Source organism: Acanthochromis polyacanthus, chromosome 21, assembly GCF_021347895.1.
Source record: "Acanthochromis polyacanthus isolate Apoly-LR-REF ecotype Palm Island chromosome 21, KAUST_Apoly_ChrSc, whole genome shotgun sequence".
Classification (NCBI taxonomy): Eukaryota; Metazoa; Chordata; class Actinopteri; family Pomacentridae; genus Acanthochromis; species Acanthochromis polyacanthus.
The window spans coordinates 30806655-30829690 of NC_067133.1; the positions used below are offsets into that span (position 1 = coordinate 30806655).

At 52.0% G+C, this 23036-nt stretch overlaps 2 protein-coding genes across 3 annotated transcripts in view; one reads left to right on the forward strand and one right to left on the reverse strand.

Moving 5' to 3' along the window:
- Window positions 1-339: 339 nt before the first annotated feature.
- Window positions 340-23036, forward strand: part of glis2b (GLIS family zinc finger 2b) — a 33317-nt gene continuing 10620 nt past the window's right edge. Inside the window, exon 1 of one of the 2 annotated variants that reach the window (XM_022195341.2) lies at window positions 340-1143. The gene's annotated coding sequence lies outside the window, so the exon portion shown is untranslated. Of the gene's footprint in view, window positions 1144-4347; window positions 4871-23036 lie in introns of those variants that run through there. The other variant, XM_022195342.2, reaches the window with a different exon arrangement.
- Window positions 11883-13530, reverse strand: LOC127531695 (uncharacterized). The gene is made up of 3 exons (XM_051941530.1): window positions 13498-13530; window positions 13059-13281; window positions 11883-13024 (listed from the first exon to the last, which is right to left on the reverse strand). Exons 1-3 carry the CDS (start codon window positions 13528-13530, stop codon window positions 11883-11885), a joined length of 1398 nt encoding a protein of 465 aa, XP_051797490.1.

Below are 23036 nucleotides of genomic sequence, written 5' to 3' on the forward strand. Positions count from 1 at the left end.
CAAATTCACAAATTCAACCAAATGTGTAGAAGTTAAGATGAACCAAAGTCAACAGGAATCTGATAAATACGCTCTGATGGACAGAAAGTCGTATTTTAAAGGCCCTTTTTAAATGAAACGACAGTTCAGGCCTTTATTATGAGCAGAATGTCTTTCCTCGAACATCTGGAGTTATGGCTATTTATAGGTTTTATTTATAGGTTTTATTTTACTGAATGTGGGTCCTGAACCTGGTCTATAATCAGACTCAGAACCTCATGCAGGTCCAGACCAGGATAGAAATAAAATATGTGTAAATGACTTCAGTCTGATGGTTTCATTAAAGCTGTCAGTCTTCTCATGTTTTCTTACGCATCATTTTATAAAGTCTGGAGGTCCAACAGGAGATCAGAGGACCAGGAAGAGGACCAGGACCGGGACCGGGACCGGAATCAGAATCTGGGCCAGGGCCGGGAAGAGGACCAGAACCAGAACTAGGACCAGGGTGTTTCTGGGGGAGAGGCCGGCCTGCCCACGCTGAGGGGCGGAGCAGTGCATGCGCTGAGCTGGCAGACTCTGGGCTGGTCCTGACGGGCTGGCGGGGCTCCGGGCGGCAGGCTGCGCTTCACTCGGTCGAGGGAAGAAAACACCAGAACTCAGCGTCTCCTGGAGGAAAACACCGGAGAACAACGGAACCGAGCTGCCCGGACCTGTATCCGGACGACGACGAGCCGATCCTCCCTCCGACCCTCCGCTCCGAGCCGCCCTCCAGACGAACCCCCACCGGACCGATGCTCTCCGGATCCGGGCAGGAAGCAGCTCTGCGCCGCTGATGCTCTCCGACCGGGGTCTCCTGCAGCCCTGCTCCGGATGTTAGAAGGTCTCCAGCGGCCTGGTACCATGTAAACCCCTCAGACCTGGAGCTGCAGCTTCACACCTCCAGCTTCTTCTACAGAGAGCCATGGTCTGGGGACGGACCTCCGAGGACTCCTAGTTCTGGTTCCTCCGGACTGTCAGCGGCACACGTCGGGTTTTTACCGGAGGAGAAGCGACGAACTGCCGAGGAGTCTGTCCGCACTGAGCCGCCGGAGCAGCGGGACTTTACGGCCGAAGTTTGCAGCGGAGCGACGGGACTGAACCGGAGACACCCGCGGTGTTTTCACGGTAAGACCCAGTCTGTCTGTCTGTCTGTCCGCCTGTCTGTCGGTCCGGGGCTCTGCAGGCTGAAGCTGCTCGGTTCAAACAGGCCACTGACCTATTTTCCTCCAGCGGGGCTCAGAAACCTGCAGCTCGGACTCCCGTCAGTCCGAGTCCGGCCTACCGAACCTTCAGCACCCAGCTTAGACTCCCAGCAGCCCTGACAGACACTCACACAGAACCAGATCCTGCTGATCATTGTGTTTCGTTTACAGTCAGGTAGAGAGAAATAAAGAAGTCAGCTGGACTTCTCTAGGAGGTTCTGGAAGACTTTTCACCTGTCAGAACCTCCTGGAGAAGTCCAGATGATTGTGGTTTCTTAGAGACATTTCACCCTCATCTTGGGTGAGAGGTGAAATGTCATCAAGAAACCACAACCATCTGGACTTTTCTTGTGGTTTCTTGAAGATGACTGTGTTTTTTTAGAGGTGAAACGTCTTTTAGGAACCTCCCAGAGAAGTCCAGGTGATTTCTCCTGAAGCTCCTACGATCACTATGATGCCTGAGAATCTGCTGTAGAGGTCTTTGTAGCGTTCTGTCTGCTGTTGTTGACGTCTCCGTTTTGCCGTTCTGTGGTTTAATCCAGCCCTGAGTTATTTGAGGCCAAGCATCCATCGCTGGGGCCAGGGATGAGCAGCACAGAGGCCCGGATAAAGAGCTATTTTCCTCCAATTAAGCAATTCCACTGTCCCTGAGCCTAATTGTGTGCACACTGGGACTGGGTTTGGGACGGACCCTCTCCCCATTGGCTGCCTCCCATGGGCCCATTGTTCCAGAAGATGCCAGGGAGAGAGCCAAGGCAGAACCTAACAAGGCCGGCGCTGGAGGGGAATCAGGCCGGGTCATTAACCAGCATCGAGGCTCACCGCAGGTCTGAGCAGATGAATATATATTATAGATGTACGTCTGAGGTGTTTTCTGAATAATTTAGAGCGTGGAAGAAGCTGACAGCAGAGAGAGGTCTGTCTGTCCCACTGCTGGTTCCTCCATAAACCCTCTGAACGTCCACGGCTCTGGTGGTGGATCAGCTGATGGTTCAGCCACAGGTCAACCAGAACATCCATCTCACCAGCAGCACCATCACTGGAAGCTCTCATCTCCAGCCAGATGTCCACCGGCGTCCAGCTGTGCTTCTCCATGGTGGTGTTCCACACTCACAGGAAGTGACATGTGTGTGTTTGTGCTGGCAGCCTTTTCTTGGTGTGTGTTTTCTGGAGCGCATGCTTGGACAGAGTTCAGGTTCGACACCAGCTGGTTTAACTGGAGCTCCACTGGTCTGGTGGAGAGCCTTTCTGGTGGGTCAACTGGAGCTCCAGTAAACCCTCACGGGGTCTAAGGATCAGACTAATTCCTGGGTAGATTCTCTGTCGGTCAGGAAGAAGAATCTGGGGTTCCGATGAAATCACAATGTGAGAGATAGTCTCCATAAACGGTATTTATTTTGACAGTTTGGTCAATATTTGTGAAAAACTTCTGTCACTGAAACAGGAAATGCTCCTTAAAGATGCATTTTACAGGGATTTTTACACAAAGTTACTTTTGTAATGTTGAATAGAATCTTTTTCATTTTCCCCCCTTATGCTATGGAGCCTTTCTGCTGGGTCTACTGGTTCTCTACTGGTCTGGAGGAGAGCCTTTCTCCTTGATTCACTAGAACACCAGTAGAGTCAGCAGGAAGACTCCGGACCAGTAGAGAACCAGCAGACCAGCAGAAACCTGCAGACCAGTAGAGAACCAGCAGACCAGCAGAAACCTCCAGACCAGTAGAGAACCAGCAGACCAGCAGAAACCTCCAGACCAGTAGAGAACCAGCAGACCCAGCAGAAACCTGCAGACCAGTGGCTCGTTGTTGCCCCTCCTCAGTTTTCCGTGAGTCTTGAGATCTTTCCCACTCCTCCACTGTGACATCACCCAGGCTGTGAGGGAAAGCATCTGTTTTATGGTGGAAAAGGTGGACCTGACGGCATATTCCTGCGTCAGAGAGCAACCACCAGGCTGCTCTTGTACTTAATGTTTTAAACCCGGTAATAAACGTGCACCGCATCGGCTTCAACGATCAGCTTGATTCTTCCTGCCGCCACAGAGAAAGTCTCATCTAAAATCTGAGGTGTTCAGTTTAGTTTTCCACTAAATGTTCTCTGCTGGAGGAAGGCGTTGCTGCTCTGACTGGATGGGCTGTACGATGCTCAGAGGGAGCCGGTGGAGTGTTTGAATTAATATCGCAGCGGGGCTCCATGGCTGCCGGGGATTACGGTCAAGCTGAAAGGCAACTGAGCAGCAGGGGGGAGGATTACAGTGGTCAGTGAATGAGGCAGCATGCAGAGAAAACAAGGCACCTGATTCACACTTCATTTATGCTCACAGGGAGGAGAGCTGCTCTGGTTGTGGTTTCCAGGACGGATCCATCCTTCCTGTGGTTGCACCTGTTGACAGGTGATGCTGATCAGGTGAAGCTCTGTGTGACGCTTTAGGAGAAGAACCAGAGGCTGTTAGAACACATCAGTCTGCTCTGTTAGCTGGAGCTCATGTATGGGCTCTTTACTGGTGTTTGGGCTAAAGCTGGAGAAGGCATGACGTTTCTAACATCCATGTTTGGTTTCTGGATGGAGATGTTTTTGAACCCCAGAGGAAGTGACGTCCATTTGATGAGAAGTCGCAGCGTTTGTTCTAATGTGAATCTATTTGTGTCATTCAGCTGCTTTACTCGCTGGCTTTGTGGTTAGTTTGGAGGTGAACTGTTGGTTGTTTTCTGGTTGAGGTGTCTGAGGAACCACAGGCTGAAGACTTCAGTGTGACTCAGCTGACATCTCAGATGAACTGGCGCTGAACTTCAGTTAAACTTGAAAATGACAGAGGGACTCTCAGCTCCCAGAAACATTTTTCCACAGAATCTCTTATCGCTAATCATTGCCATGTGCCGGTGCAGGGACACAGTCATCCTCTGGAGACGTGTCTGACTCGTGGACGTACGTTCAGGACAGACAAAGCCCATTCAGAGCTTGACTCACACTAACTGAAGCAGACCGGAGCATACCGCTCTGCTGCTCGTTGGCGGGGCTCGTGCACCGTGCATTTTTCTGCAGTTAAACTGTAACCACTAATCACTTCACGGCCTCACCGTTTCCTCCTGGAGCAGACCATTCCTGGTCCCAGGGCGGTTAAACGGCCCTCTGGGACATACGTCCACCTCCTCAGGTCACCTGTGGGACCTCTGAGAGCAGTCAGGCTTTTGTTGTTTCTGAGGATCCTCCATGAAGTTTAGGGGTCAGTTCCTCCGTTCAGTCTGCAGGCGAGCATTTCCAAAATAAACACAGACGACTCAGAGCTTCCCTCCAGCCACCCCGCCCAGCCTCCTCATTCTGCTCTCCCTGCTCTGGGTTTCTATCAGGAGAGACTTTCAGTTTGCAAAAGCCTTCAGACAATAAGCAGAGCATGTCTGGGCCCTGCTGGAGAGGAGAAGTTAGAGAAGGAGGAAAGGAATGCTGGGCAGAAAGAAGTCTGTGTGTTTGGGTAGTTTCCAGCATCATTTTTAATATTTAACCTCCAGATGAAGTGGATCTAGTTTGACCCTTGGTGTCGGAGCTGTAATGTTCTGTGAGCAGAGAGCAGCTGGTTCCTATTATTATTTAGCTGCTTGGTCAACACCCTGCGTGGATTCCTTCCTACCCTCAGCAGCTCTCCAGCAGGGACGGAGGTATGTATGTGCATGTTTGGCTGTTTGTGAAGAGAAAGGGAGGAGCTGGATAGGAGGGAGTCTGTCTGCAAATACGGGTGAGGAAGGGAGAGCCGGGGGTGAGGGACTGATGCTGTTTTTTCTTTAGAGAGGTGGATGAGGGGGAGGCGGGTGAGGCATTTCTGAGATTCAAATAAAGCTCTCATGTCTGGGCCTGGCTGTGTGTCTGGGCATATCCAATCCTGTCAGCCTCCTCCCCGTCCTCCCCCGTCCTCCCCCGTCCTCCCGACTCCCAGGGACTCCATCTCCTCGGTTTTAACTCTGCTTCTGTTCTCTCTCACCCTTCGTCCCTCCCTCGTATTTTCGTCTCCCATTTTCCATGAGCTCCGGCTCCGGCAGCGACGTGTACGTTATATAAGAGCTCCTCCGTCTTAAACATGCAGGAAGAGAGAAAAGTTTGGCCTGGGAGTGTTTACCTTCTCTGTGCTGTTGTGGACATGTTGCCAGCACTAATTTAATTCATCTGTACGTGGCTGTTTTCTTAGAGGGAGCCTTATGTAATCTGGACGTGTTTTAACTGCATTCGGAGACTTATTCTGACCTCACATGCTTCTATTAAAAATAGCCTCCCTGTTTTAATTTGGGTGCTAAACACTCTGAATATGGGTGTGGGAACGCTGTGTTTTCTGGGTCTCAGTAGATGGTCACAGAGCGTTTAGCTATTCCTTAACTGATTGTAAATGTCAGTGTTGATTGAGGACAGAGGAGTGTAGAGGATGAGCACCGCCCTGACCTTCAGCTCTAGCTCGTTCTTTCTGAGGATGTTCTGTATGATTGCGTTTGTCCACAGCTCATTTATTTGCTCTGCTGTTTGGTGTGTGTCGCTGCAGATCGTGGTGGTGTTTGTTTCTAACAGATCGCATGAATTGGACGTGTGAACAAATTTACATGTAGAGTTTAGCACTGCTCCATTTTCCAGGATTCTGCTGAACTGTCTGTCTGTGGCCGTCCATCTGTCTCTTTGCTGCTGTGTGGAGCTGCAGAAGATGAAAGCTGCAGGGTGGAGCCTGTCATTACTGAGCTACAACACAGAAACAGCGAGAGGAAGGAGGACGAGGGAGACAAAGACAGAAAGAGAGGAGAGAAAGGACTGTCATATTGACCTTGTCTTCCTGCCAGCCGTGGAGGAGGAGGCTGGGCGGAGGGTTACTCAGAGAAAACAGGCCTCCAGAACACAGGCTGCACACCTCCCCAGGAAACACAACACAAGCTTTGTGTGTCTGTGCACATGTGTGATGACTGGAGGAGGCTAAAATGGAGGTACAGTAGAGCGACAGCCACATTTAAAGAAGCAGGAGGCTCAGACTCTCATCACGTCACTCTGGCTGCTAATTGCTCTCTGCTGTTTCTCCCTCTTCCTGTTTTCTTCTCCTTCACTGTGCTTTGCTTTGGGAAGCTGAGCTCCTCCTCTTTGGACATAAACACACACATATAGACCCACATGCTAACACGCTAACGGAGGCCCTCCCTGTCCAGAGCACATCTGGCTTCTCTGCTGTTTGTGAGCAGTGTGTTGTGGTGTACAGGTGTCTGAGGAGTGGCCGTCCACCACGTCTGGCCTGCAGAGCCGTAAAAAGTTGCAGCAGACTCAGACCTCAGCATAAGGAGACGTGTTGCATAAAGTTGTTGTTGGATCGTGTTACTCCGCCTGTTGAAAAGGAAGACCTGCTTCTTGGGGATTTCAGCCTCCACTTATTGAGTTGCAAGCAAAAGAAAGCGTCCGGGGTCAGTGTGTAAATGTGAAAGGGGTTTGTTTCTCATGCGTGTGGTGCCATAATATCCCCGTCCAGGAAATGACTGTGAGACAGACGCACCCCTCCCAAAGCTGGAGCGCTACCACAACACTCTGAACAACACACAGCCAGCATGCTGCTCAGCAGTCTGAGCATAGGGGCTGCAGTCTGAGCTCCAACCCTGTCCTTCAAGTTCTCATTTACACCATCGTCTGGGGTCACCCCAACAATTCCATGTTCTCCATGAAAACTCACACTTTTATTCATTCTTGTAAAGTTCAGGATAGTAGACTGGAGATTCTTTGTAAAGTTGAAAGCCCTCCACTTTACAAAGAGTGTCCAGTCTGCATATGTACACCACCATTCAAAAGTTTGGGTTCATCCAGATAATTCCATGTTTTCCATGTAAACTCCCACTTTTATCCATATGCTAACATAACTGAACAAGGGTTTTCTAATCATCAATGAGCCTTTCAGCACCATTAGCTAACACAATGTAGCATTAGAACACAGGAGTGATGGTTGTTGGAAATGTTCCTCTGTACCCCTATGGAGATATTCCATTAAGAATCAGCTGTTTACAGCTACAATAGTCATTTACCACATTAACTATGTCTACACTGGATTTACCATTCATCTCATGGTGTCTTCATTGAAAAAAACTGCTTTTCTTCCAACAATAAGGACACTTCTAAGGGATCCTAAACTTCTGAACAGTGGTGTCGGCCACACTGACCAGCAGTGGAGGATGGAATATAGTTGAAGTTCGCTGCTATCGTACCACAGTTTCCATCCAAACACTGTCCACAGCCCATTAACTGAGTGGGAGACAACAAAGGAGAGACTTCTGGACCTTCTCCCATTCCTCCCCACCCTGTAGCTGAGAGCTGTTCTGGGTTTTTACCAGTGGAAATATAACAGACAGCTCTCTGCACTTACTGATGCTCTGAAAGAGTTTTAATGAACCGACATCTCTTCATACATCCTCAGCTTCTGCTGTTCACACCTGCTTCTTTCTGAGCTGAAGTCGTTTCCCTGAAAGCTTAAATCCTGACTCGGGTTTTAGGGAACGGCCATCAGAGGCCTCTTGTGTGAAGCTGGTGTTTTAAAGGTTTAGGCAGGTGCCAGCGCTTTGCATTCCTGCCCTGACCTTGTGCTCATTTCTGTTGCCTTTAGGGGAGGTCGTGTGTGTGTGTGTGTGTGTGTGTGTGTGTGTGTGTGTGTGTGTGTGTGTGTGTGTGTGTGTGTGTGTGTGTGTGTGTGTGTGTGTGTGTGTGTGTGTGTGTGTGTGTGTTCTTGTACTTGCTACATGGTGAGGACCATTTTCTGCATTTAACTATCAAAGTGAGGACATTTTTACAAAGTGAGGACATTCTGGCCGGTCCTCACTTTGAAACAGCCATGTTTGAGGGTGAAGACTTGTTTTTAGAGAACAGGTATGAATTGAGGTTTGGTTAGGGTTAGGGTAAGGATTAAGTTTAGGCAATCAGTTGTGATGGTTAAGGTTAGGGTAAGGCTCTAGGAAATGCATTACGCCTATGGATGTCCTCACTAAGATAGAAGTACAAACATGTGTGTGTGTGTGTACATGCACATACATCTGCACAAAACTATTTCAAGGTTTCAACTCTTAAAGCCCTTAAAGTGCTCTAATCTCCACCGTGTAGTTTGATCAGATCCGTCTTTGCATGGATGCATCTCTACAGGGAAAGAATCCTCCGTAAACACACGGTGTTCGTACACGTCTGAAGTTACTGTGTTGTTTTAGAGTTGTTCTCTTCACTGTGAAGCACTTTGGTCACCCTTTAGTATGTTGCACAGGGATATAGAAGTAAAATTTGATTGATTGATTGATTGATTGATTGATTTATTGATTTATTGATTGATTGATTGATGTATGCCATGTGCACTGCCTGACAGAGGAAATGTGGAGGAAAGGAAGCTCCTGTCTGGAGAAGAATAGACCTCCAGAGCAAACGTTGAAACACAACCTCCACAGATATTAGTTGGATTTCAGCTCTGTTAGAATAACGTTGGAGTGAGTCAGCTGGAACGACAGCCTTTAGTGTGGGAGTAGCACAGATCCATCACTTCCCAAACACCGAGCCTCTCCAGCAGTAAACAGACACAGCTGGTCAGTGGGCCGAGGAGACGGCAGGATCTGGGATGTTTGATCACCACCATCACATCCATTCAGAAAGCCTCACTAGAAACACATTTACCCAAAGTTAGGCTGTGAACAAACTGTAAACCCGAGCTGTTAACTTTTATCACGGTACTTTTCCCTCCGTCGAGCTGTTTGGTGGTTCTTTGGCCCCTCCTGGAGCTTCCTGCTGGGCTGCTGAGGTGACGCCCCGCCTGCCTTGGAGCCTCCAGACCAGGATTTCAGCAGCGGGACGAGGATTGCATCACTGTGGGGGAGAGGAAGAGATAGAGAGGAGAGAGTGATGAAAGAGTGTAGCTGGAGGAGAAGAAGAGTGAGATGAGGCAGCTCTACTTTATTCTCCTCTACTCCTGTTTTCTCCTGCTGCACTGTGAACTTCAGAATACTTTGCGTTATTGTCAGATTTCTCTCCGTCTTCAAAGCCAGCAGGAGGTTGTTAGCATTAGCATTCATTCCAGATCAGCTGTTCTCTGCTGTCTAGATTAGAACTGATTAAAAACATCTGATTGTGAGGCGATAGGAGGGAGAAAAACCAAAGAGAACACATGTTGGTTGACGTGGCCTCATTCAGCAGCTACTGGTAGATAGATGGACCGAGGTCCGGAAGTTTCCGAGCTTCAGTCCAACGTTCTCCTCTGTGTTCTGTCAGAATTATTCAGACCTAAAGTTTTCTAAAGAAAATCCAGCCTGAAACACAGCAAACATAAAAAACATCCTCCAGAGAACTAGCCTGGCCGCGCCAGACAACCCACGGCAATGAATTTAATTCTCTGCCAGGGTGGGTCTAGTTACCCTCCATAAGGCTCGAGGCTGGATTCTCCTAAAACTGGCCGGACCAATCACCATGAAGTGTAGAGTCAGAAGGCGGGCGTAATCAAGTGATGACAGAGGCGTGACCATAGACATAATAAAGAGTAGACGCCGCATCAACCGCTACTGTCCATTGGGGCTGACGAGCGGTGGGGCCGCCATCTTGGTCTGGTCATCCGCTCCACTCAGCGCTGTTTGACAGCGCATTTAATCCATCGTAACTCTGAATATTAAACTGATTTTCACACGTTTTTATTTTTATTTTTTGCTGCAAACGTCATACATGTAGCTATGATACAGGACAAATGGTTCAGCGTATTTTAATATTCATAGCGGGAATAATAGATCATAATAATAATAATGGGTAATAGAATATTCTGATATTAAGCTCGACTGTAGACAGGTATTTTGCAAACACTGTAAACACACACACACTAATATATGTTAGAGAAGCAGATAATGGCAGTAAAGTCAATTATTTTAATAATTTGAAGAGACAATATATGATTACACTATATATACATATATAAACAAAATACTGACTAATGAACACATATTTCTATATAAAACAATATATATATCTCAATATTATCATTTTCTGATATATCTTTTTTAATATATATGTATGAATTATATTGATAGTCTATATATGATTTATATAATAATTTTCTCTGATATACTGATTATATTAATACTCCATCTATGATTTATATATATTCATTTTCTCTGATATATAACTTCTATCTATTGTTTTATATAGAAATATGTGTCCGCCGGTGCTCTCGGAACTCCGTCAGCCTATTCGTTGCGTTGATTGGTTGTATACCTACCCAATTGCTGCAGAGGGATTTGATAGACAACCTTTTAGCCCGCCTCCCTCCCTGTCCAGCTTCTCTAGACCCTTGTGCCATCAGAAACATGGGTGTAGCATGGCTAGGCTACCAGAAAACCTAAAATAAATAAAAATAACAATAAAATGAAAGTTGACAAGTTCCATAATTCTGTTTCCATTAGTTTCCCTTCAAACTCCATCTGGTTTCCATTAACTGTCCTCACCCCTCTACCCTCACTCCTTCTCTCCCCCTCTCTCCCACCATCCCTCCTCCCCCAGGGGGTGAGTCAGGTCAGTGTGTCGTCAGTAATCCGGGTTGATCCGTCCATCAGGCTTCCAGCTACAGAGTGAACGTCAGTCAAACGACTTTTTATAGATCATGGAGGTTTTATCTCTGGCTGTTGGGGCTTCCTGGTCAAATAAAAGTAAATAAGTACATAAATAAAGGTAAATAAATAAATAATCTCTGTTCTGTCTGCAGTGTTTGAACTTAAATTAGAATCAGGAAACAGCCTCTAGTTCCAGCATTAAATCCTGTCCGTGAATCAACACTTCGTTCATTTCTGTCCTGATGGTTTAAAATCCAATAACTCTATAACAAGGAACCACAGAAATAACTGATACATTAATTATTGACCTTCAACTATTGATTAGTTTATTGATCGGCTGAGTTATTGTGAAATGTTTCCTTCTCCTGTGGCCTCCTTCTGACAACAAATACCACCTCCTGGTTCTCTGGTTCTCCTCCTTGGGTTCCTGGGTGTCTGAGCGTTCTGGTTGGAGGCCATCAGTAGTTCTCTGAGCAGCTTCCTGTTTCTCTCTCCAAATCCTTCCTCCATCTGTTGCTCTTTTACTGAACTTTTCTCCTCTGTTTTGTGTCCTCCTTTAGATTATCTTCTCCTGTCTGTCCTCCTTTAGATCTTCTCTTCTCTGTCCTTCTTTAGATTACCTTCTCCTGTCTGTCCTCCTTTAGCTCTCCTCCTCTCTGTCCGTCATGTGTTGGTGATTATGTTGTTCTTTTTAAAATCCTGACAGTGAGAAGCATTCTGCTGATTTCTCTCTGTGTTGAAGCGTGTTAACACACGTGTTGAAGCGTGTTGACACACGTGTTCCTCTGTTTTCCTCAACAGCTCTCTGCTGTTTCGTCATCCTCTGTGAGATCCTGTTGCCTTTCATCAACAGACGCTTTAATCTTTATTGTCTGTCTGATTTTTGAGGACGTGTGAAACAGGAAGTAAATGTTCCGTTACAACCAGCGAGGAAAGTTAGAGAAGAATGAGAGGAGAAGAAACTGGAGAGAAAATTAAGAATACAGACATAAAGTGGAAGAGGAGGAGGAGGAGTGGAAACTGAGGTTTCCTGTCTAAGGAGGACAGAAGCAGGAAAAAAATCTGTGAAACTGAGTTGATCCATCAGAGGAGGTCCATGTGGCTGTTAGTCAGCAGACATCAGGGACTGCAGTAGGTCTGGGTAGTGGGCCAGCGGGTCTGGGTAGTGGGCCAGTGGCCCAGCGGGTCTGGATAGTGGACCAGTGGCCCAGCGGGTCTGGGTAGTGGACCAGTGGACCAGCGGGTCTGGGTAGTGGGCCAGCGGGTCTGGGTAGTGGACCAGTGGGCCAGCGGGTCTGGGTAGTGGACCAGTGGGCCAGCGGGTCTGGGTAGTGGACCAGCGGGTCTGGGTAGTGGACCAGTGGACCAGCGGGTCTGGGTAGTGGACCAGTGGGCCAGCGGGTCTGGGTAGTGGACCAGCGGGTCTGGGTAGTGGACCAGTGGGTCTGGGTAGTGGGCCAGTGGACCAGCGGGTCTGGGTAGTGGACCAGCGGGTCTGGGTAGTGGACCAGTGGACCAGCGGGTCTGGGTAGTGGACCAGCGGGTCTGGGTAGTGGACCAGCGGGTCTGGGTAGTGGGCCAGTGGACCAGTGGGTCTGGGTAGTGGGCCAGCGGGTCTGGGTAGTGGACCAGCGGGTCTGGGTAGTGGACCAGCGGGTCTGGGTAGTGGACCAGTGGACCAGCGGGTCTGGGTAGTGGACCAGCGGGTCTGGGTAGTGGGCCAGTGGACCAGCGGGTCTGGGTAGTGGGCCAGTGGACCAGCGGGTCTGGGTAGTGGACCAGCGGGTCTGGGTAGTGGACCAGTGGGTCTGGGTAGTGGACCAGTGGACCAGCGGGTCTGGGTAGTGGACCAGCGGGTCTGGGTAGTGGACCAGTGGGTCTGGGTAGTGGGCCAGCGGGTCTGGGTAGTGGACCAGCGGGTCTGGGTAGTGGACCAGCGGGTCTGGGTAGTGGACCAGTGAACCAGCGGGTCTGGGTAGTGGACCAGCGGGTCTGGGTAGTGGACCAGCGGGTCTGGGTAGTGGGCCAGCGGGTCTGGGTAGTGGGCCAGTGGACCAGCGGGTCTGGGTAGTGGGCCAGTGGACCAGCGGGTCTGGGTAGTGGACCAGCGGGTCTGGGTAGTGGACCAGTGGGTCTGGGTAGTGGACCAGTGGACCAGCGGGTCTGGGTAGTGGACCAGCGGGTCTGGGTAGTGGACCAGTGGGTCTGGGTAGTGGGCCAGCGGGTCTGGGTAGTGGACCAGCGGGTCTGGGTAGTGGACCAGCGGGTCTGGGTAGTGGACCAGTGAACCAGCGGGTCTGGGTAGTGGACCAGCGGGTCTGGGTAGTGGGCCAGCGGGTCTGGGTAGTGGACCAGCGGGTCTGGGTAGTGGACCAGTGGACCAGCGGGTCTGGGTAGTGGACCAGCGGGTCTGGGTAGTGGACCAGCGGGTCTGGGTAGTGGACCAGCGGGTCTGGGTAGTGGACCAGTGGACCAGCGGGTCTGGGTAGTGGACCAGTGGAGTTCTGCAGATTCAAACCCAGGGATTACTGGATGTTAAGCTCACTCTGTCTTTTTATTGAAAATGTGAGAAAAGCTGCATCACACCCTCTGACTGAATCAGCTGAATCCATGAATCTGAAGCAGGCCGGTCTTGTTAGTCTGAGTTCTAGATGTAGAACCCGGTCGTCAGGGGTCAGAGGTCACCCCTCTCCACTAACCTGTGACCTGGTCCTTCACACCTGGTGGAAGGGAGAACCAGCAGGTCCAGACATGACCGAATCTTCACAGATCACTGCTGAAACACAGAAACATCCAGAGAAGAGCTGATAGAAGGTGGAACACTTCAGATCCTCTCTGTTGGAGGTTTATGTTCTATATTAGTGAACGGGTTGAATGTTGATGCAATTACAGATGACAGGACGTCCACATTAGTGTTCATCTCAGAGAACTTTGAACTGCAGGAGACTGGTACTGTCTGGTAATGACTGGTTCTGTCTGACTCAGGTTTTATAGTGCTGATTTGTCTGAATATTGCATTCTGAGTATAAAATCTTTTCTGTGTGGAGTTCTTCATGTTCTCTGGTTTCCTCCCACAGTTCAGACTCATGCACGATGGGTTAAAGGGTACTTCTTGATTGGCTGTAGGTGTGAGCGTGAGCGTGCACAGTTGTCAGTGTGTGTGTGTGTTGGTCCTGCAGTGGACGGTCATCTTAGCCAGGCTCCAGCCCCGGTGACCCTGCAGGATGAAGCTAATGAAGGGATTGACGGACAGAAAAATGATTCCTTACATTTCCTGTTAGAATTTTAAAACCTCAATCGGCTGATAAATAACTTGGAGCTCTGATGGACACTCTCTGTAAGCTGCTGCAAACATCTGCTCTATTACTAAGTTCCCGTTAGGCTGCTTATGAGCACTTGTAGGTCTTCTGGGCTGTTAATACTAAGCCTGCACACTGATTACATTAATTACATTAATACTGGAGGTCAATCTGCAGAATGCTAGAAACTACAGTTGAAGACTTGTCTGCTCTGAATGCTGTGACTTTATACACACCTGGGGATGATCTATCTATCTATCTATCTATCTATCTATCTGTCTGTCTGTCTGTCTGTCTGTCTGTCTGTCTGTCTGTCATCTATCTGCAGTCTTGTGCTACTTAATGAGGACTCAGACAAGTATAGGTGGTCTGTACATCATAGGAATGTGGTGATGATTTTCCATCTCCACTCAGTAATAATTAAAGCTGCCGTTAGCGTGACTTCATGCCTGCTGGATTTCTACCTTCTGCATGTATGTTCTATCATATTGGTTTTGTTCTGAAACATGTCAGAGTTCTTCGGAATCACACAAATTAACACCATCAGGCCTTCGATCCACCAAGGGTTAGGATCCTCCCTCTGGTTCCTCTGTGAGAACAGAAAAAAGAAGGAGCCCAGGGAGAGATCACCTCCCTCCAAGAGACCACCTCCCTCTTATAGACCACCTCCCAGGGTTACAGCAGGAGGGGGAATCCATTACAGCCAACCTCAGAGGGGGTCACACTCATTCCTTCTGAAACCCTCACGGAAAACAAAACACGAGACATTTAAAGCCCTGGAACACCCTAACCCTGGAACACCCTAGCCCTGGAACACCTTAGCCCTGGAGCACCTTAGCCCTGGAACACCTTAGCCCTGGAGCACCTTAACCCTGGAACACCTTAGCCTGGAGCACTTTAGCCCAGGAGCACCTTAACCCTGGAACACCTTAGCCCTGGAACACCTTAGCCCAGGAGCACCTTAACCCTGGAACACCTTAGCCCTGGAGCACCTTAGCCCTGGAGCACCTTAGCCCTGGAGCACCTTAGCCCTGGAGCACCTTAACCCTGGAACACCTTAGCCCTGGAGCACTTTAGCCCTGGAGCACCTTAACCCTGGAACACCTTAGCCCTGGAACACCTTAGCCCTGGAGCACCTTAGCCCTGGAGCACCTTAGCCCTGGAGCACCTTAATCCTGGAACACCTTAGCCCTGGAGCACTTTAGCCCTGGAGCACCTTAACCCTGGAACACCTTAGCCCTGGAGCACTTTAGCCCTGGAGCACTTTAGCCCTGGAGCACCTTAACCCTGGAACACCTTAGCCCTGGAGCACCTTAGCCCTGGAGCACCTTAGCCCTGGAGCACCTTAGCCCTGGAGCACCTTAGCCCTGGAGCACCTTAACTGTCATTTCAGACTGAAGTTTTGAGGTGTTCTGCTGCTTTTCATTGGCTCTCATTCCAGCAGCATCAAACCAAACAGATTGAACTCAGTCCTCCATTAGATCAGAATAAAGATTAATCAGGACCTGATGCTCCCTCTCTACCTCACCCTCTATCTCACCCCTCTCTACCTCGCCCTCTATCTCACCCCTCTCTACCTCGCCCTCTATCTCACCCCTCTCTACCTCGCCCTCTATCTCACCCCTCTCTACCTCGCCCTCTATCTCACCCCTCTCTACCTCGCCCTCTATCTCACCCCTCTCTACCTCGCCCTCTATCTCACCCCTCTCTACCTCACCCTCTATCTCACCCCTCTCTACCTCGCCCTCTATCTCACCCCTCTCTACCTCGCCCTCTATCTCACCCCTCTCTACCTCGCCCTCTATCTCACCCCTCTCTACCTCACCCTCTCACCTTTCTCACACCCCCAGCCTTGACCCAGCTTCACCCCAAACTCACCCACCCCCCATCAAAGGTTCTGGTCCGTCCTGTAGAGTCAGGTGGGGAGGACCGTCCTCCCCCCTGTGGCCCCCATCCTGCCTCACGTGGCCCCGTCCTCCCCTCTGTGGCCCCGTCCTCCCCTCTGTGGCCCCCGTCCTCCCCCAGTCCTCCCCCATGTGGCCCCCGTCCTCCCCCATGTGGCCCCCGTCCTCTCCCTGTGGCCCCGTCCTCCCCCATGTGGCCCCCGTCCTCCCCTCTGTGGCCCCCGTCCTCCCCTCTGTGGCCCCCGTCCTCTCCCTGTGGCCCCCGTCCTCCCCTCTGTGGCCCCCGTCCTCTCCCTGTGGCCCCCGTCCTCCCCCCTGTGGCGCCCATCCTCCCCCCTGTGGCCCCCGTCCTCCCCTCTGTGGCCCCCGTCCTCCCCTCTGTGGCCCCGTCCTCCCCCCTGTGGCCCCCGTCCTCCCCCATGTGGCCCCCGTCCTCCCCTCTGTGGCCCCCGTCCTCCCCTCTGTGGCCCCGTCCCCCCCCCGTGGCCCCCGTCCTCTCCCTGTGGCCCCCGTCCTCTCCCTGTGGCCCCCGTCCTCCCCCATGTGGCCCCCGTCCTCTCCCTGTGGCCCCTGTCCTCTCCCTGTGGCCCCCGTCCTCCCCTCTGTGGCCCCCGTCCTCCCCTCTGTGGCCCCCGTCCTCCTCCATGTGGCCCCCGTCCTCCCCCATGTGGCCCCCGTCCTCTCCCTGTGGCCCCCGTCCTCCCCCATGTGGCCCCTGTCCTCCCCCATGTGGCCCCCATCCTCCCCTCTGTGGCCCCCGTCCTCTCCCTGTGGCCCCCGTCCTCCCCCATGTGGCCCCCGTCCTCTCCCTGTGGCCCCTGTCCTCTCCCTGTGGCCCCCGTCCTCCCCTCTGTGGCCCCCGTCCTCCTCCATGTGGCCCCCGTCCTCCCCCATGTGGCTCCCGTCCTCCCCTCTGTGGCCCCGTCCTCCCCCCTGTGGCCCCCGTCCTCTCCCTGTGGCCCCCGTCCTCCCCTCTGTGGCCCCGTCCTCCCCCCTGTGGCCCCCGTCCTCCTCCATGTGGCCCCCGTCCTCCCCCCTGTGGCCCCCGTCCTCCCCCTGTGGCCCCCGTCCTCCCCCATGTGGCCCCCGTCCTCCCCCCTGTGGCCCCCGTCCTCTCCATGTGGCCCCCGTCCTGCCCCCTGTGGCCCCCGTCCTCCCCTGTGTGGCCCCGTCCTCCCCCCTGTGGCCCCCGTCCTCTCCCTGTGGCCCCCGTCCTCCCCTCTGTGGCCCCCGTCCTCCCCTCTGTGGCCCCCGTCCTCCCCTCTGTGGCCCCGTCCCCCCCCCCGTGGCCCCCGTCCTCTCCCTGTGGCCCCCGTCCTCCCCCCTGTGGCGCCCATCCTCCCCCCTGTGGCCCCCGTCCTCCCCTCTGTGGCCCCCGTCCTCCCCTCTGTGGCCCCGTCCTCCCCCCTGTGGCCCCCGTCCTCTCCCTGTGGCCCCCGTCCTCCCCTCTGTGGCCCCGTCCTCCCCCCTGTGGCCCCCGTCCTCTCCCTGTGGCCCCCGTCCTCCCCCATGTGGCCCCGTCCTCCCTCTGTGGCCCCCGTCCTCCCCTCTGTGGCCCCCGTCCTCCCCTCTGTGGCCCCGTCCCCCCCCCGTGGCCCCCGTCCTCTCCCCGTGGCCCCCGTCCTCCCCCATGTGGCCCCTGTCCTCCCCCATGTGGCCCCCGTCCTCCCCTCTGTGGCCCCCGTCCTCTCCCTGTGGCCCCCGTCCTCTCCCTGTGGCCCCCGTCCTCTCCCTGTGGCCCCCGTCCTCCCCCATGTGGCCCCCGTCCTCTCCCTGTGGCCCCTGTCCTCTCCCTGTGGCCCCCGTCCTCCCCTCTGTGGCCCCCGTCCTCCCCTCTGTGGCCCCCGTCCTCCTCCATGTGGCCCCCGTCCTCCCCCATGTGGCCCCCGTCCTCTCCCTGTGGCCCCCGTCCTCCCCCCTGTGGCTCCCGTCCTCCCCTCTGTGGCCCCGTCCTCCCCCCTGTGGCCCCCGTCCTCTCCCTGTGGCCCCCGTCCTCCCCTCTGTGGCCCCGTCCTCCCCCCTGTGGCCCCCGTCCTCCCCCCTGTGGCCCCCGTCCTCCCCCTGTGGCCCCCGTCCTCCCCCATGTGGCCCCCGTCCTCCCCCATGTGGCCCCCGTCCTCCCCCTGTGGCCCCCGTCCTCCCCCATGTGGCCCCCGTCCTCCCCATGTGGCCCCCGTCCTGCCCCCTGTGGCCCCCGTCCTCCCCTGTGTGGCCCCGTCCTCCCCCCTGTGGCCCCCGTCCTCCCCCATGTGGCCCCCGTCCTCCCCTCTGTGGCCCCCGTCCTCCCCCTGTGGCCCCGTCCCCCCCCCGTGGCCCCCGTCCTCTCCCCGTGGCCCCCGTCCTCCCCCATGTGGCCCCTGTCCTCCCCCATGTGGCCCCCGTCCTCTCCCTGTGGCCCCCGTCCTCTCCCTGTGGCCCCCGTCCTCCCCCCTGTGGCGCCCATCCTCCCCCCTGTGGCCCCCGTCCTCCCCTCTGTGGCCCCCGTCCTCCCCCCTGTGGCCCCTGTCCTCTCCCTGTGGCCCCCGTCCTCCCCCCTGTGGCTCCCGTCCTCCCCCTGTGGCCCCGTCCTCCCCTCTGTGGCCCCCGTCCTCCCCCCTGTGGCCCCTGTCCTCTCCCTGTGGCCCCCGTCCTCCCCCCTGTGGCTCCCGTCCTCCCCTCTGTGGCCCCGTCCTCCCCCCTGTGGCCCCCGTCCTCTCCCTGTGGCCCCCGTCCTCCCCTCTGTGGCCCCGTCCTCCCCCCTGTGGCCCCCGTCCTCCCCCCTGTGGCCCCCGTCCTCCCCCTGTGGCCCCCGTCCTCCCCCATGTGGCCCCCGTCCTCCCCCATGTGGCCCCCGTCCTCCCCCATGTGGCCCCCGTCCTCCCCTGTGGCCCCCGTCCTCCCCCATGTGGCCCCCGTCCTCCCCCATGTGGCCCCCGTCCTGCCCCATGTGGCCCCCGTCCTCCCCCCTGTGGCCCCCGTCCTCCCCTCTGTGGCCCCTCGCTCATCCCTCCCAGCCGGTGTTTGCTCTGCTGCAGAAGGCCGGAGGACAATGCTGCCTTTCAGAGATGCTGCCGACCCCACGGCTGAGCGGGGAAGTCTGCATGGGGGCCGGCCAACACCCCTTCCCCAAACTTCACAGCCACTCACCACTAAGCTTTAACACACAACACCGACCTGCTGTCCTGCTCGGCTTCACGCTTGCTCTTTGTCTCACATTTCCCACAATCCCCCTCTCAGCGCCGGCCAGCATCCCGTAACTTTAGTCCAACGTCCACACACTGAGTCACTTCCCGGTCTCTCCGCTGGTTCTGCTCTCAGGAACGATCAAGGAGGGTGGACTGAGGTGAATCCAGCAGTGGAGACTGGTCGGCTGTACTGGGACCAGTTAACCAGTAAACCAGTGAACCAGTGACCTGAACATACCCACATGCATACACAACCGGTCTAAAGTTTAGGGTCACTTAGAAATGTCCTTATTGTTGAAAAAAGACATTTTTTTCAGTGAAGACAACATGAAATAAATGATAAATCCAGTGTAGACATTAATACCACACGGCTCAGTTTGCATCCCAGTAATGAAAGAGAGGAGGTCTGACTGGGTTGCAGGTATCTGAAAGCTGGAAGGCATTTCTCTGATGGTTTGGATTGTATAGTTTTATCTCTGCAGATCCTCAGTCATCCAGGTCATGGTCGTGGTTGTAGCCTTCAAGAACCTATTAGAGAAGTATTATTGATAGACTCTGAATATATACGATCTACACTACTGTTCAAAAGTTTGAGGTCACTTAGAAATGTCCTTATTGTTGAAAGAAAAGCAGTTTTTTTCAGTGAAGATCACACTAAATGAATGATAAATCCAGTGTAGACATAGTTAATGTGGTAAATGACTATTGTAGCTGTAAACAGCTGATCTTTAATGGAATATCTCCATAGGGGTACAGAGGAACATTTCCAGCAACCATCACTCCTGTGTTCTAATGCTACATTGTGTTAGCTAATGGTGCTGAAAGGCTCATTGATGGTTAGAAAACCCTTGTGCAGTTATGTTAGCACATGGATAAAAGTGGGAGTTCTTGCCTGGGTGAGCTGTAATGTATTCATCATGTCTTTTACTCTTTATTGTATCTTTATCCATCTTCCATTATCTATACATTATCTATATAATCCTCATTAGGGTGGCGGGGGGCTGGAGTTTATCCCAGCTGACTATGGTATCTTTATTTTTAGCCATATTTGTAATTCTTATCCTTCTTTCTGCTTCATCTGTATGCTGCTGCTGTAAATTTCCCAATCAGGGATCAATAAAGTTCATTTTATCTGATGTATTTCTGACTAAAACGGTCCTGATGTCCTGGTTTGAGTCCCAGCTTGTCGGATCTTTATCTCTTTCTGCTCAGTCCCCACATTTCCTTCCTATCTCCACTAAACGGTCTAATGAAGGCAAAATAATTTCAGCTCAGTGGACTGCTGCAGGTTTCTCAGATGTTTTATGACCTGCTCAGTGTTTGGGAAGTCCAAGAAAACTTCATGGCTTCTAAAAAAACACAACTTTATAAATGCTGTACGTCGGTTTTCTTACTGAATCTGGACTGTTTCCTCTCGGTGTCCCTGTAATCCAGAGGCGATGGAAATGCTTCTGTCCTCATTCATGCCTGTAGTTCTCACCAGTCGCTCTTTAAGTGATGAACAGCAGAGAGACTTCCAGACTTTATTCACCTCTCGGGCTTCATACCGGTCAGTAGAACTAGTTCAGCTAATTCCAGTTAATACTCTGTCAGAGCTGAGCACGAGCCAACATCAGTCACTGATCAGGCTTTCTTCTGATTAACTTTCTGCTGATGGAATAATTAAATAACGACTGAATCAAACAGGTCAGGATAAACTCAGAATCTCAGTCATGGAAATAAATATTCAGCTCAAAGCACTTTTTTAGAGTAAGCTTTAGCAGTAAATGTTGCAGAGATGTGAGTCTGTTGGAGGCATGCTGGTTAAATTAGAGAAGATGAGCTGTTCTGGAGCTATAATAATGGTGAGCACGAGGAGCTTCTGTGTGGACACCCTCTGTGGATCGCATGGCTCATATTCCAGAAGTTCCATTCGTGTTCGTGGGTTTCCAGCAGGATTATGGTCTGATGGAGGCCTGTGTTGGTCCCTGCAGTGGATGAGAGCAGGATTTGGAGGAAGGTTAAGCTGATTCCTGGTCTGCGCCTCAGGGTGACGGCGTTCACTCGTTTAAAGTGGATGACAGGCGATTTTCTGCTACTTTGGCCAAACAATATAAAGCCCAAACTGCTGGCAGGCTGAGTGATTGGAGTTACAGTGAGCTGTTCTCACCCAGAGAGGAGGAGGAAGTGGTGTATCTGCAGAGGAAGCTCATAGGATGGATCTAAACCTGCTGCTTCTCACTACCATCCATCACAACGCCATGAACCTGCCTGTAGAGACGCTCCACATGCAGTCCGGTATGCACAGAGGAGAATTCTCTGTTTGGATTCAGGTTCAGAACCCTGTTTGACCCAAACTGTTCCTGTTTTCTACTACAGCCCCAGAAACAGAATGAAAGTCTGATCCAGAACCAGTCAGAGCGGAACACATCAGAGGCACTGGACAGGTGTTTTTACTGAATGGAAACGGTTCAAATTCACATTAAAACTGAGAACTTCCAGCGTTTTCTGGCCCATTTTGAACTGTTGACTGGATTCCACTCTCCAGTTTCATGTTTCTGAAAGACTTTAACCCAAAGAATGGACTCTGAGTCCATGGGGGAGCATTCTTCTCTGGATTCAGTTTTGTCTCAGAACAGCTTTGTTAGATTCAGAACTAGAGTTTGGGTTAAAATACACAAATACTGTATTTGTTTTCATATTTGTTGCACATCTCCTATTAAATGTTATTGCAGTTTATGCTGAAAACACAACAGATATGAATACAGAAAAGAACAGCTGCACGTGGATTCAAATTCCTTTTTTTGAGTCAAAATCCTGTAAAAATATGAAACTTGGGAATGGAAGTCGGATCTGTCCTGAAAAATGCAGGATTTCACAGTTTTAATGTGAATTTTATTGTGAACCTACTAACATAAACATGTGTGAGAGACGACGTTGTGGTTTAGTCTAAGCGTGTTTTACGTGGTCGCTGTGATCATACGTGTTCTCTGTACGTGAAGAAGTCACGGATGAATGTTTTGTGTGAGTCCAGCTGATGGGTTCTGCAGAATGACCCAGTGGGTGTGTGACACAGTTTGACCTGTAGTTGGCGCTGTATGAATCAAACTGAACTGAATTTCTGTGCTGTGGGTTTGGACATTTGGATGTGAAGTCATTCTGAGCAGCTGTGGGCCAGGTGCTCCTCAGTGCTCTATAACCCGATAAAAAGCAAAGATTTGTCATAAGATATGTCTTTATGTGCATGAGGGACATGCCATGGAGGTCTCCCTGATGTCCCAGAATGCCGCTCTGTGTGCATGTCCGTACAGTGTGAGCATTATCATCCTCTTATCTGTGGCTGATTGGGCCTCCAGCCCCTCACCCTCCTGGCTGTGGGAGCTGGTGGTCATCCCTGGAGCTTCAGCTGAACCTGGTGACCTCCTGCTCCATGCCTCCCAGACACAAGGCTTCTCATGTGGCCCCCGGCCAGCCACTCTCAAAGCCGCCATTCAGCAGCAAGCAGCACCTCCAGGGAGGGAGGAGAGATGGATCTGTTGGAATTACACTTTGATTCATTATCTGTGTGTGTGTGTGTGTGTGTGTGTGTGTGTGTGTGTGTGTGTGTGTGTGTGTGTGTGTGTGTGTAACATACACTACCGTTCAAATGTTTGAGGTCACACAGACAATTTCATGTTTTCTGTGAATTGGTCAGCCCCAGGTTTGGTGGAAATATCTCACCAACAGAATGAATTTCTGCTGAATGCCACTTAGAGATGAATCCTGCTGATTCTGGTGTCCTCCTACATGTTTATAGGACAGTTTGGCTTCAACTGAAACACCTCAAGAACCTTTGGAGGTTTTTCTTCTGTCCTTCAAGATGAGTTTAATTAGGAAACACTAGTAGACTGTAGATTCTTGGTAACTTTACCAA

What these genes read in the sequence shown, in the direction of transcription:
- LOC127531695 (XM_051941530.1), bottom strand. Translation starts at nt 13,530, where the DNA reads ATGTCTGGACCTGCTGGTTCTCCCTTCCACCAG. An exon ending in CTGGTTCTCCCTTCCACCAG is followed by an intron (nt 13,282 to 13,497) that starts GTGTGAAGGACC and finishes TTGAATCTGCAG; the next exon opens with AACTCCACTGGTCCACTACC. An exon ending in CCAGACCCGCTGGTTCACTG is followed by an intron (nt 13,025 to 13,058) that starts GTCCACTACCCA and finishes TCCACTACCCAG; the next exon opens with ACCCGCTGGTCCACTACCCA.